Genomic DNA, 15,419 nt, shown 5'->3' with positions numbered 1-15,419 from the left:
TTAACTCTGGAATCTGGAAATTATAAGGACTCTCATCAACAGATATTTATTTAAAAAAAAGGGCATTGACAATACAACAAATTATGGCAAGATAATTAGCTAAATTGTTCCAGATGCCAACTTCCATGGCAAACTGATCTGGATGCCAACTTCTATGGCAAGATTATTATTAGCTAAACTGAAAGGGATGGCTATTTCTATGGCAAGATAATTAGCCAAACTGATCTGGATGCCAACTTCTATGGCAAGATAATTAGCTAAACTGAAAGGGATGGCTATTTCTATGGCAAGATAATTAGCCAAACTGATCTGGATGCCAACTTCTATGGAAAGATAATTAGCTAAACTGAAAGGGATGGCTATTTCTATGGCAAGAAAATTAGCCAAACTGATCTGGATGCCAACTTCTATGCCAAGACTATTAGCTAAACTGAAAGGGATGGCTATTTCTATGGCAAGAAAATTAGCCAAACTGATCTGGATGCCAACCTCTATGCCAAGACTATTAGCTAAACTGAAAGGGATGGCTATTTCTATGGCAAGAAAATTAGCCAAACTGATCTGGATGCCAACTTCTATGCCAAGACTATTAGCTAAACTGAAAGGGATGGCTATTTCTATGGCAAGAAAATTAGCCAAACTGATCTGGATGCCAACTTCTATGCCAAGACTATTAGCTAAACTGAAAGGGATGGCTATTTCTATGGCAAGAAAATTAGCCAAACTGATCTGGATGCTAACTTCTATGCCAAGACTATTAGCTAAACTTGGATGCCAACTTCTATGCCAAGACTATTAGCTAAACTGAAAGGGATGGCTATTTCTATGGCAAGAAAATTAGCCAAACTGATCTGGATGCCAACTTCTATGCCAAGATTATTAGTTAAACTGAAAGGGATGCCAATTTCTATGGCAAGAAAATTAGCCAAACTGATCTGGATGCCAACTTCTATGACAAGATTATTAGCTAAACTGATCCGGATGGCTATTTCTATGGCAGGATAATTAGCTAGGCCTAAACTGATTTGGATGCCAAATTTTATGGAAAGATAATTACCGTAGCTAAACTAATATGGATACCTGAAGTGTTTTTAAAAAGAAGTGCATGTATGAGCGGGGCATGCATAAGTATGGGTTTGCCTTGGATAATTGCAGTTTCCTTTATGCTATTAAGCAATGCATAAAAACTGACAACTTCATCATATTCCAGTTGCCCTGTATTTTAATCTACTGTATTTTTGTATTACTTGGTGTTATTTCAGGCATTTGTATCTTTTTTCTTCATAGGTTTATCAATGGCCATGGTCTGGTACATATAAAAAAAAAAGCTCAGTTTACGGTGGCCCTGAAGCGTGATAGCAAAAATTTGCTACTGATACACTTGCAAAATTGGTCAGGTTCATTATCGTAAGGATTAAATGAACTCTTATACTTTTTATAACTGCTCATGGAGACCAAAGTACCAAACCTGATTTAGACTAGATGCAAAATATCAATATTCTACTTAATTTTCATTATAATACCACAATGGCTAAGGTTATCAAAAATATTCTCCCCGGTTCTCCAAAAGCCACATTATGGGAACAAAGAGTAATTTTACAATTTGATTTGTGTTTGAATACATTTAATAGAAAAGTTTGATAGAAATCATGAAGTCCATTCAAGACAGGACAACACTTCCGCAAACTTATTCCGAACTTCCTCGCCAGCCAAACAAACGCTTTCCTCACCAATAATATTTTAAGTATAAAAGTAGGTAACATACTGCGGTAACCAATGAATGAAGAAAATAAACAAGAAACTGGTATTTATTTACTATTTAGGAATGATAATAACTACACCCCTTATAAAGGTATGTAGTTTAGTCTCTTTACATCAGAAAAAAAAACAAAATTTATTACTGTTCTTGTGTGCATAGAAACCCAGTCATTACTGAAAAAAAAAATTTCAAGTATATGATTAAAATTTTAGCATACATGTTTGCAAGAGAATATATATACTTGAAAGTACCGGTACTTGTTAATTTGTCAAACAGACCCCATTGGTATGCATTTCATGCACAGAAAAATCATAAGCTTACAAGTATGTAGCCATCTTCAACAACTTTGTAATTAATTCAATTCTATGTATTATGCAGATCGAGATAGCGTAACTTAAGATAAGTATTGTACTATAATGTATTATATTAATGCCCTCTAGCTTTTAGCGTCAGACAAAATCTCACCTTTTTTTTCTTTTTCTCTTTTAGTTTTTTACTAAAAAACCCTTTAGGTACGGTCTAACTATACAGCTTGACCTTACCATCAAAATGTACAAGTTAATTCTACTTACATCTATCTAAATAAATCAAGAATTATCAATTTATTTCATTAACCAGTTGAAATCAAACAAATGTCGAAATGTAGCTTATTAATAAGTGCTAATCTAAATATTGGCAATACTGTACTTCAATGAAACAGTTGAGAAAAAAAAGAAAAAATTATGGGAAAAAAAAAAAAAAAAAAACTCGTTCCAACAATTCAACTCTGTCTCATGTACATAAACCAAACCTAAAAGACAGCGATGTCTTTGCCGAAATTCAATTTACAAATCCTATTCACAGTAAATTAATATAATGTTCACTTGCTTCTTCACTTAGCTTGCATTACCTTCTGCTGTTGTCTATGTACACTTAGCATCGAGCCTCTTTCTCTAGTAAATGCCAAGGCTTGATTTTCCAAAAGCAAGATTTTATTGGACTAATAAGAAGAGGAGCAATGAAACCTTCTGTATCGTCGTACAATAAAGGGTTACACGGTTCACGAATACGACAACCATCCCACGATCACTTCACTAAGGGGCGTCTCTTTCCTTCTTCTTCGCACGACTGTTCCCTATATTTGCGCACTTCGTTCATGTATTCAGACCAGGCATCAGTCTTTCCACCCTCTGGCAGCTGCAAAAGATGAAACGAATATGAATGAAATTGCAATTGTACGAGAAGAATCGATTAAAACCTTTCCTTTAACACTTTCAACGTTATTGGAGCTATCATACAACCCTTATACTGTAATTTACAAAAGCAACAGATGCAAACCAAAACAACAACCAGGAGGATAAATAAGATTTTAAATAATAATAATATCCCTTTTACCCCCAATGGGCGTACTGGTACGTTTCACAAAACTCATCCCTTTACCCCCATGGACGTACTGGTACATTTCACAAAACTCATCCCTTTACCCCCATGGACGTACTGGTACGTCTCACAAAACTCATCCCTTTACCCCCATGGACGTACTGGTACGTCCTTGCAAAAAACTGCTATTTATATTTTTTTTGCATATTTTTGACAACTTTTTGAGAAACTTCAGGCATTTCCCAAAAGAATGAGACCAACCTGACATCTCTATGACGAAAATTAAGGCTGTTAGAGCAATTTAAAAAATATATATTGCAAAATGTGCTTGAAAAAAAAAAACTCCTGGGGGTTAAGGGTTGGAAAATTCCAAATAGCCTGGGGGTAAAAGGGTTAAAGACAAAAATGATTTGGGATCTAAAGAGAACCAAATGCTAAAATTTAAACTTAGAAGTCCATCAAGAAATTGACATGTTCGAAAAGTAATGGTCATCTAGATAGGGTAATACAGTACAGTACCAACATTCTGGATACCTGGATAATAAGAAGGGACTAGAATATTGCTGAATTCATCATTTAATATAAAATACAGTACCAATACAAACAGCAAAGAATTCATAATAATGCCACAGATCCCTAAAACTCTAAACACTTTCACATCAACATTTGCGGATGTTGAAAATCTACAAATAATTGCTGGCCCCTTACTGACACTCCCAGACTGACCCTTCCCTTATAAAAATAAAAAAATAAAAACTTGTGCATCTTAGCCTTGAGAGAATACATATAAGGATAATAGTATTGGAAGTTATATACAAACACCAAATATGGTAAAGTATTCACAGTTATAAAACATCAAATACAGAGTAGAACCTTACGGAAAAGAAATACAAGGGTTTGAAAATTCAACTTTTATAACAGCAATAGTTTCAACTTAATTCTCCTTTGTTATATAACCCTAATACTGTGATGTATTTGGTCTTAAATTACTTGTTGCTTATAGAAAAGAGTATATTTGTAGTTTGGCAGGCTGGGAGGAACGTAAGGAGGAGAGGTCCCTTTTTCTGTTTCATTTGTTTGATGTCGGCTACCCCCCAAAATTGGGGGAAGTGCCTTGGTATATGTATATACCACTAGTGAGCCAACTTACATAATTACAGTATGTATAAAAAATTCATACAGCTTTTTGTAAATAAAATACTTTTTTAAAAGTTAGTGAATTTACATTCCATTTCACATCTACCTATTTTCTTTGACCAACAACTGAAAGTTTTTTTTTAGCTAATTGTTACATATGTATCAAGAAGGTAACAGATGTATTCCTCACTTAAAAAAATTGGATTTTGCGTTATATCTAACAAGCCTAAATAATAGGGTCAATACATAAAATACTCAACATGATGCATTACCTATTTAGGGTTAAGTAAAAAATTTACTAGATAAGCTAAGTTTATAAAAAAAAGCTTGTCATTCTCACTCATTGGCTGATGAATCTCATTAGACTTACTGTCAATTCCTGCTGTAAAAATGTGCAGCTACTTGTACAAACGAAAATACTCTGAACACAATAATAAAAAGTACTGTGCTTTATTGCTAAATAATAAGTTTAGTCAATCACAATGTATTCTCAAATTTTCAAGAATTGTTTCTCTCACTTTCACTAGTTGTTATTTTCTAGTTTTATAAGATAACGAATCCTAATCATATACGTAAGGTCACAAATCTAAAAAGAAATATTTTCTCTATGCTAATTATTCATCATCAAAATTGCAATTATATTTGTTATTAATTCTGGTTGCATTTGAACAGCCTAATAAGATTCCTTTCCTTTCTATATTCATCAACTAAGCACTATCTCTATAGCGAATAAGTAAATCCATTTAAAGAGCAAGAAAATTAAATAAAAACAGTAAAGCAAATACCATATGGTACTTCAACTTAGTAGTACTTAAAACATCTGGTGTGGGGGGGGGGGGAACAGAGCAAAAATTCCATACTGTATCTGTTACATTCAAGATTTCTTAGTTATGTTTGATAATTTTAGATAGAAACATCCTGAGAAAAGCTACGGCACATTCTGCTTACATCTTAATTACATACTGCACATGCAAATTACATACATACATGTACTAAGGCACTTCCCCTATTTTGGGGAGTAGCCGACATCAAACAAATGAAACAAAAAAGGGGACCTCTCCTCTCTACGTTCCTCCCAGCCTGAAAAGGGACTCAACCAAGTTCGGCTGGTACTGCTAGGGTGCCACAGCCCACCCTCCCCCGTTATCCACCACAGATGAAGCTTCATAACGCTGAATCCTCTACTAAGGCGACCAGAGGAAGCAGCAGGGCCTACCGGAACTGCGTCACAATCACTCGCCATTCATTCCTATTTCTAGCACGCTCTCTTGCCTCTCTCACATCTATTCTCCTATCACCCAGAGCTTCCTTCATCACTCCATCCATCCACTCAAACCCTGGCCTTCCTCTTGCATTCATCACCTTCTTTAGCAGACACCCATTTTCCATTCTCTCCACATGGCCAAACCACCTCAACACATTCATATCCACTCTAGCTGCTAACTCATTTCTTACTTTGTGTTCATTTACATCTACTTTTTTCAAAATTTAATTTACGTTACATGATGATAACTTTTATGTCTTTAGTTATGGTGCATTCAATCTTTTATTGTTCTATTTCCTCATGTATTCAATGTTATATAACTGTGAATCCTCGGATAACCAAAGGTGTTACTCGATGGAATTTCTGAGCCCTCGGACAAATAATTGAATTTGCGAATGATAACGGGCGACTCATTGAAGCAGGTAAGCACATAAAACAGGTTAAGCATAAAAAAAAAAAAACAAGTGTACAATAGATTGAAGCCAAATTATACTATAGGAGAAATACAGTACCTATCTAGAGATATGTACTTCAAAACTACAGTACTATATACAAACTCCTCTTTATAAGGATTTAAGCTATGACAAGGAATAACATCATAAAAACAAAAAAACAGTCACATAATAGCACCATGTTACGCAGTGCTTTCAAGCAAAATATTTACAATTATCTGTAATGTACTTACTTATTCGATAAAAATTCTGGTAGACTAACCGCACCCCCCCTCAAACCACAATATTTACAGTTTTTTGTACAATACTTAATCAAAATAAATCTCAAAACAAAGAGAATACTGCACATCATTCTCATTACCAAGTATCACAACAGATTTGAAGAACTATATTGTTTTGTTCACTCACAGATTTAAACTACAGAAGATTTTTTTTGTGTATCCACTACAGAAATAGGATATGGCCAAAAATACAGTAATGATTAATGACTATATTGTATATGTTTGATTAATGACTATATTGTATATGTTTGATTAATGACTATATTGTATATGTTTGATTAATGACTATATTGTATATGTTTGATTAATGACTATATTGTATATGTTTGATTAATGACTATATTGTATATGTTTGAAGATGCTTGTCACCTTTGCTATCAGATAATTCTGACACCATGACAAATCATTAGCCAAAGGAAATACTGGTATTTATACTAAACTGGTAATTTTTTGTGACCTTTTAAGTTAATATGAAGACAACAAGCTATAGTCCATTTCTTTTAGCGAGTCATATTTGCACCGACTCGCAACGGTGCCCTTTTAGCTCGGAAAAGTTTCCTGATCGCCGATTGGTTGGACAAGATAATTCCAACCAATCAGCGACCAGGAAACTTTTCCGAGCTAAAAGGGCATCGTTGCGAGTCGGTGCAAATATGACTCGCTAAAAGAAATGGACTATAGGAGTAAAACATCTAAAGGTTGTGGTGGCATCCTCGCCTAGTGACTGCCAGACTGGGGTTACAGTCCCACTCAAACTCGTTAGTTCCTTTTGTCGCTGCAACCTCACCGTCCTTGTGGACTATAGATGGCGGGTTTGGGAGAGCCTATAGGTCTATCTGCTGAGTCATCAGCAACCATTGGCTGTTCCTCCTTGGTTCTAGCTTGGGCGGAGAGGGGGCTTGGGCACTGATCATATGTAATATTGTCAGTCTTTAGGGCATTGTCCTGCTTGATAGGGCAATGTCACTGTCCCTTGCCTCTGCCATTCATGAGCGACCTTTAAACTATTGTATCCGAAGTTACATCCTAATACGCAATTTATAAACTAAACTCTAAAATTATGTATGGATGAAAAGCAATTAGAAAATCATGAACCCAAACTATAAAACTAAAGATATTTTGGTTGCTTTTGACGATGATATTAGTTGATACAACAAATTTAAAATAAATTTATCAAAAAGGTATAAAAAGTTTACTGTAGTTGTCAAAGTATTCTACTTTGAATGACTCATAATATATACCGGAAGCTTTTCATTTTTACCATAAGAAGCAAATAGTCCATCATATATGAAAATTGCTACAAAAGATTTATATTCATACATCTATGGAACTCGGACCACAAGGATCCCTTTCAACTCTTTAGTATGACTGGGGAGGAAAACCCTGCAGTCGCAATAAAATTTAAAATCCAAGAAATTGCATAGAATGATGGAAGAAATGAAAAAGCTAGAGGTAAAGAAGGAAAATAGGAAACAAATGACCTTTGAAAAGAACACCACATTAACCCTTTTACCCCAAAAGGACGCACTAGTACGTTTCACAAAACCCATCCCTTTACCCCCATGGACGTACCAATACGTCCTTGCAAAAAAATGCTATAATATTTTTTTTTTCATATTTTTTATTATTTTTTGAAAAAATTCAGGCATTTTACAAGAGAATGAGACCAACCTGACCTCTCTATGACAAAAATTAAGGCTGTTAGAGCAATTTAAAAAAAATATACTGCAAAATGTGCTGGGAAAAAAATAACCCCTTGGGGGGTTAAGGGTTGGAAATTTCCAAATACCCCGGGGGTAAAAGGGTTAATGGATCAGTATCTACAATACATTAAGACTTGTAAACGGCCACCCATTTATAAACATTTCTAAATTTGATGTAGTTAAAGCCTTGAATTTTATGGAGATAAACCCTTGCCATCTCTCTCAAAAGTCAAAATAAAAGTTCTTAATCAGCTCATTTTGATACTTGTAGTTTATTTAACCAATTTTATTTTGACATATCTATTTCATATCTTATTGGTCTCATCCTTTCATATGTGGACTATTTATCCCAAATTTGGACAGCAAAGAAGTGAATCCTCTGTCATTAACACACAAAGAAGTGAATCCTCTGTCATTAACATACAAAGAAGTGAATCTTCTGTCATTAACATACAAAGAAGTGAATCCTCTGTCGTTAACATACAAAGAAGTGAATCCTCTGTCATTAACATACAAAGAAGTGAATCCTCTGTCATTAACATACAAAGAAGTGAATCCTCTGTCATTAACGTACAAAGAAGTGAACCCTAAGTCATTAACATACAAAGAAGTGAATCATTTGTCATTAACATAAAAAGTGAATCCTCTGTCATCAACATACAAAGAAGTGAATCATCTGTCATTAATATACAAAGAAGTGAATCCTCTGTCAATAACATACAACGAAGTGAATCCTCTGTAATTAATATACAAAGAAGTGAATCCTCAGTCATTAACATACAAAGAAGTGAATCCTCTGTCATTAACATACAAAGAAGTGAATCCTCAGTCATTAACATACAAAGAAGTGAACCCTAAGTCATTAACATACAAAAAAGTGATTCCTCTGTCATTAACATACAAAGAAGTGAATCCTCTGTCATTAACATACAAAGAAGTGAACCCTAAGTCATTAACATACAAAGAAGTGAACACTAAGTCATTAAAATACAAAGAATAAAATCCTCTGTCATTAACATACAAAGAAGTGAATCCTCTGTCATTAACATACAAAGAAGTGAATCCTCTGTCATTAACATACAAAGAAGTGAATCCTCTGTCATTAACGTGGGATAACTCGCCTTCTAGACTAATAGGCCCCAGAGTGGAAGGTTGATGAATTTATGAAATAATCAATTTGGGCCAGTGAAGACATTAAGCAGCCAAGTACAACTACAGAAAAACCCTGTATTTACACTATGAAATAAAAGTTAAGAGGATGGAAGAAATGACGTAGGAATGGAGGTATCATAGAAAGCTAAATAGTGAGTACAGCTTTGGGGGCAAAAAGGATCCTCCAAAGGCCCTTAAGTAATACGTACAATGCACACAAGGCACTAGCCCCTCCTGGGCTAAAAAGTGAAAGAGGGGACGAATCAAGCTTGGCATAACTGAGGAAAATGCAGTTATGTCGGAGAGGACCCCGGAGAATGAATAAATCAACAAAAAAAGCTGTTGCTGTACACAGCAAAGGGAAACTGTTGCTGAAATTCTTCAACTTCATGAAATTGAAATTCAAATTCATGAAGTTGAAATTCTTCAAATTCATGAAATTGAAATTCAAATTCACGAAGTTGAAATTCTTCAAATTCATGAAGTTGAATTCTTCAAATTCATGATCCTGCCTTTACAAGCCTATTCAAAGTGTCTCTCTCCCTCCTTGATATCAAGAAGGTAGACTCTCTTACACCTTCTCTTCTTGAACAGAAAAGTTCAAAGTTGGAGCAAATGCTTTTTTGTTGACCAGGCGGACATGAGTCTTTTTATAGTTTATTTATGACATATTTGTTTTTGATGTTGTTAATAGTTTAGTTTATATATGACATGTCTGTTTTGACGTTACTTTTTTTTCGATTGATTTATTGTTAATTCATTCTCTTCATTTATTTATTTCCTTATTTCCTTTCCTCACTGGGCTATTTTTCCCTATTGGAACCCTTGGGCTTGTAGCATCTTGCTTTTCCAACTAGGGCTGTAGCTTGGCTAGTAATAATAATAATAATAATAATAATAATAATAATAATAATAATAATACCCAAGGCCAATCATTGCTGTTCCATTAAATTATTTCCGTTACCTATAAATCTGTGAAATTCCTTCCTCTCACATGCTTTAGTGGGCTTCCATATATCATATAATAAAAACTACAAAAAAAACTACAGCAGCAACTTGAACCTCATTGGAACTAACTATAAGATCTCAATCAATAACCCACATATAGAAATAAAAACACTAGTGTATAAATGTTATCCCTTTTACCCCCAATGGGCGTACTGGTACGTTTCAAAAAACTCATCCCTTTACCCCCATGGACGTACTGGTACGTCCTTACAAAAGACTGCTATTTATATTTTTTTTTGCATATTTTTGACAACTTTTTGAGAAACTTCAGACATTTTCCAAAAGAACGAGACCAACCTGACCTCTCTATGATGAAAATTAAGGCTGTTAGAGCAATTTAAAATATATATATATTGCAAAATGTGCTTGAAAAAAAAAAACTCCTGGGGGTTAAGGGTTGGAAAATTCCAAATAGCCTGGGGGTAAAAGGGTTAAGATCTGCAAATGTTCTTATTGTTTACAAGAGGTTAAGCTACACCCCTTTAGTTTAAAAGGCATTACACCTGAAATACAAACATATTACTCCCTACTAAGAGAGCAGAATTGTAAACATTCTGTATACTTGGAGTAACTTTTATTTGAAGAGTAACGTGGAAACAAAGCCAAATAACAAATTCCTTCTTAATGAAGCTAGCTTTAAAATTCAAAATGTACAAGTTAGAAAAGAAAGAAAAATGTTATTTTCATTAGTAAAATAAATTTTTGAATATACTTACCCGATAATCATGTAGCTGTCAACTCCGTTGCCCGACAGAATTCTACGGAAGGGATACGCCAGCGATCACTATACAAGAGGGGGGTGTACTCACAAGCGCCACCTGTGGCCAGGTACTGCAGTACTTCTTGTTGACACCACCTCAATTTTTCCTCGGTCCACTGGTTCTATGGGGAGGAAGGGTGGGTCAATTAAATCATGATTATCGGGTAAGTATATTCAAAAATTTATTTTACTAATGAAAATAAAATTTTTCAATATTAATCTTACCCGATAATCATGTAGCTGATTCACACCCAGGGAGGTGGGTGAAAACCAGTGTACATGTATATCAAGAAGCTAAGTATCCCGTATTTCATATTATCAGTTATTCAAAATAACAATGAAATTATAAGTACCTGGTAAGGAAGTCGACTTGAGCCATTACTCTGCCTTAAATAAGTTCGTCTTCCTTACTGAGCGCAGCGTTCCTCTTAGGAGGCTGAACAACTCTAAGGTGCTGAAGTATCAAGGGCTGCAACCCATACTAAAGGACCTCATCACAACCTTTAACCTCGGCGCTTCTCAAGAAAGAATTGACCACCCGCCAAATCAACAAGGATGTGGAAGGCTTCTTAGCCGACCGTACAACCCATAAAAAGTATTCAAGAGAAAGGTTAAAAGGTTATGGGATTATGGGAATGTAGTGGCTGAGCCCCCGCCTACTACTGCATTCGTCGCTACGAATGGTCCCAGGGTGTAGCAGTACTCGTAAAGAGACTGGACATCTTTGAGATAGAATGATGCGAACACTGACTTGCTTCTCCAATAGGTTGCATCCATAACACTCTGCAGAGAACGGTTCTGTTTGAAGGCCACTGAAGTAGCCACAGCTCTCACTTCATGTGTCCTTACCTTCAGCAAAGCAAGGTCTTCTTCCTTCAGATGAGAATGTGCTTCCCTAATCAGAAGCCTGAATAGTAAGAAACTGAGTTCTTAGACCTTGGAAAAGAAGGCTTCTTGATAGCACACCATAAGGCTTCTGATTGTCCTCGTAAAGGTTAAGACCTTTTTAGATAGTACCTAAGAGCTCTAACTGGGCAAAGTACTCTCTCCAGTTCATTCCCCACCAAGTTGGACAGGCTTGGGATCTCGAACGACTTAGGCCAAGGACGTGAAGGAAGCTCGTTTAGCAAAAATCGAGCTGCAAGGAACATGTAGCCGTTTCAGATGTGAAAACTATGATCCTGCTGAAGGCGTGGATCTCACTTACTCTTTTAGCTGTTGTCAAGCACACGAGGAAAAGAGTTTTTAATGTGAGGTCCTAAAAAGAGGCTGATTGGAGAGGTTCAAATCTTGATGACATAAGGAACCTTAGGACCACGTCTAGATTCCAGCCTGGAGTGGACAACCGACGTTCCTTTGAGGTCTCAAAAGACCTAGGGAGGTCCTGTAGATCTTTGCTGGTGGAAAGATCCAAGCCTCTGTGGCGGAAAACCGCTGCCAACATACTTCTGTAACCCTTGATCGTAGGAGCTGAAAGGGATCTTACTTTCCTTAGATGTAACAGGAAGTCAGCAATCTGGGTTACAGTGGTACTGGTTGAGGAAACTGCATTGGTCTTGTACCAGCTTCGGAAGACTTCCCCTTGAGACTGATAGACTCTGAGAGTGGATGTTCTCCTTGCTCTGGCAATCACTCTGGCTGCCTCCTTCGAAAAGCCCCTAGCTCTTGAGAGTCTTTCGAAAGTCTGAAGGCAGTCAGACGAAGAGCGTGGAGGTTTGGGTGTACCTTCTTTACGTGAGGTTGACGTAGAAGGTTCACTCCTAGAGGAAGAGTCCTGGGAATGTCGACCAGCCATTGCAGTACCTCTATGAACCATTCTCTCGCGGGCCAGAGCGGAGCCAACCAACGTCAGCCGTGTCCCTTTGCGAGAGGAGAACTTCTGAAGTACCCTGTTGACAATCTTGAACGGCGGGAATGCATACAGGTCGAGATGGGACCAATCCAGCAGAAAAGCATCCACGTGAACTGCTGCTGGGTCTGGAATCGGAGAACAATACAACAGGAGTCTCTAGGTTATCGAGGTAGCGAACAGATCTATGGTTGGCTGACCCCACAGGGCCCAAAGTCTGCTGCAAACATTCTTGTGAAGGGTCCACTCTGTGGGGATGACCTGACCCTTCCGGCTGAGGCGATCTGCCATGACATTCATACCGCCCTGAATGAACCTCGTTACCAGCGTGAGCTTTCGATCTTTTGACCAGATGAGGAGGTCCCTTGCGATCTAGAACAACTTCCACGAAAGAGTCCCTCCCTGCTCGGAGATGTAAGCCAGGGCTGTGGTGTTGTCAGAGTCCACCTCCACCACCTTGTTAAGCTGGAGGGACTTGAAGTTTATCAAGGCCAGAAGAACCGCCAACAACTCCTTGCAATTGATGTGAAGTGTCCTTTGCTCCTGATTCCATGTTCCCGAGCATTCCTGTCCGTCCAAAGTCGCACCCCAGCCCGTGTCTGATGCGTCCGAGAGGAGACGGCGGTCGGGTTTCTGAACAGCCAAAGGTAGACTTCCTTGAGAAGAAAGCTGTTCTTACACCACGCGAGAGAAGACCTCCTCTCTTCGGAAACAGGAACTGAGACCGTCTCTAGCGTCATGTCCTTTATCCAGTGAGCAGCTAGATGATACTGAAGGGGGCGGAGGTGGAGTCTCCCTAACACGATGAACAGGGCCAGCGATGAAAGTGTCCCTGTTAGACTCATCCACTACCTGACTGAGCATCGGTTCCTTCTCAGCATGCTCTGGATACATTCTAGGGCTTGGAAGATCCTTGGGGCCGACGGAAAAGCCCGATAAGCTCGACTCTGAAGATCCATACCCAGGTAGACAATGGTCTGGGATGGGACGAGCTGGGACTCCTCAAAATTGACCAGGAGGCCCAGTTCCTTGGTCAGATCCATAGTCCATCTGAGAATCTCCAGACAGCGACGACTTGTGGGAGCTCTTAAAAGCCAGTCGTCTGACGGAGCCAGACACAAGATCATGGTACTGCTGCACAGTCTGTGAACTGTCAACCATGGGGAAGCGAGGAAGTACAGTGACAACCCGAAGCTGTCTAGACTGTCTGGGTCGTACAGACAACTCCTTATCGGGTTGCTGAGGTTGCCGCACTGCGTCACAACAAGTCACTTCTGCTGGTTGTTGAACGTCTTCCCAGTGACACACTGACTCCGTAAACAAAAAATCCTCTAACAAGGACTAAGCTTGGACTGCATGTCTTGCAACACAGCTCAAGGTCTATGGGAGCAGGTGTGGTAACAGACGGGGTTAGCGACTGAAGTGGAACCATTACCTTCCCTGGAAGCATGTTATGCTTAAATAAAAGTCCATAGGAGGCTACGCAGCTAAAGGCTCCTCTCCAAATGACAGAGTCCTCAAGGGAATATCAGAAGGAGGGAGAAAAGCACTTTCTCATCTACAGGGACCATATCCGAGAAAAGCTAAGTTCTCTCAGTGAGGGTTTCACTGGTGCAAAAGCAGCAGACTAGAAGGCAACGTTATGAAACTGCTTGACAGTCTAGTGAGTTGGCAACAACCAAAGATGTGTGACTGAGAAGCATGCGGTAAGGTATGCAGAGCATGCTGTATGCAGAGCATGCTGTATGTAGAGCATGCTGTAAGGTAAGCAGAGCATGTTGCATGGCGTGTAACATTTCTCAGAAATTCCATGACCAGTGCTAGATTGAGTAATATCGCATTACTGTCCATTGAAAGTGCACGTGCCGAGGGAATTGATTTAGACTGTTTTGTTGATGAATTTGATAGCCGGCATGATAATCGTAGAATTAAGCTGCACTAAATATACGTACTATAATCTACTTCACCTCAGGAAAGGGAAACTCGCCCTGTTGGCAACACTGCATTACTTCATGCATGCTTGCATGGGGTTTTAATATCAACATAATATTTACATTACATTCATAACTCATGATTCATTTTTGTTTTGAAGATATTTTTGCCATATTTTTGCGATTTTGTTAAAAATATATTGCAAGGAATACATATATATATATTTTTTTTTTTTTTTTTTTAAGTAATACGAATAACCTCCATTATCATAATGTTTGTGTAGGCATACATGTATATGTTTTACAAATGCAAGTTATGAAAGTAATGAGGTGTTATTATTGTCATTTGTTATTTCAAAGTTGAATGGGAAGCGGCTCAAGCTGAGGAGAAAGTGGCAGATGCATGCGTTGAGGTGGCTGACTCATAGCATGAGGTTCCTGCCTCAAGAGTTGCGCTTGCCTCAAGGGTTGAGGTGGCTGCGCAGAGAGAGGCTCTTGACTCACGAGTTGAGGTTCTTGAGGTGTGAGCTGCGAGAGTTGAGGTGGCGGCTGCGCAGAACGCGGCTCCTGTCTCACGAGTTGAGGTTCTTGAGGTGCTTGCCTCGAGAGTTGAGGTTGCAGCTGCGAGAGCTGAGGTGGTTGCCTCAAGGATGGTAGAGGTTGTCGTACCTCAAGAGGTTGCTGCCTCGAGGATGGTCTTACTGCAAGAAACTCTTGTCTCAAGGGAAGAGGAGGTTGTAAGGCATAAGGCTCCTGCCCCCATT

General features: G+C 38.1%; 1 protein-coding gene across 1 annotated transcript in view; it reads right to left on the bottom strand.

Annotated features, from left to right (window-relative positions):
• Positions 1 to 1,794: 1,794 nt before the first annotated feature.
• The window catches only part of LOC137614374 (telomerase RNA component interacting RNase-like), a 39,266-nt gene continuing 25,641 nt past the window's right edge, over positions 1,795 to 15,419 (bottom strand). The window contains exon 4 of the mRNA XM_068344161.1: positions 1,795 to 2,935. Within this exon, the coding sequence (XP_068200262.1) occupies positions 2,825 to 2,935 (111 nt within the window). The 3' untranslated portion in view covers positions 1,795 to 2,824. The remainder of the gene's footprint in view (positions 2,936 to 15,419) is intronic.

Source organism: Palaemon carinicauda, chromosome 20, assembly GCF_036898095.1.
Source record: "Palaemon carinicauda isolate YSFRI2023 chromosome 20, ASM3689809v2, whole genome shotgun sequence".
NCBI classification, from domain to species: Eukaryota; Metazoa; Arthropoda; class Malacostraca; order Decapoda; family Palaemonidae; genus Palaemon; species Palaemon carinicauda.
The sequence above is the reverse complement of the archived record's forward strand: the minus strand, read 5'-3'. Positions and strand labels throughout refer to the sequence as shown.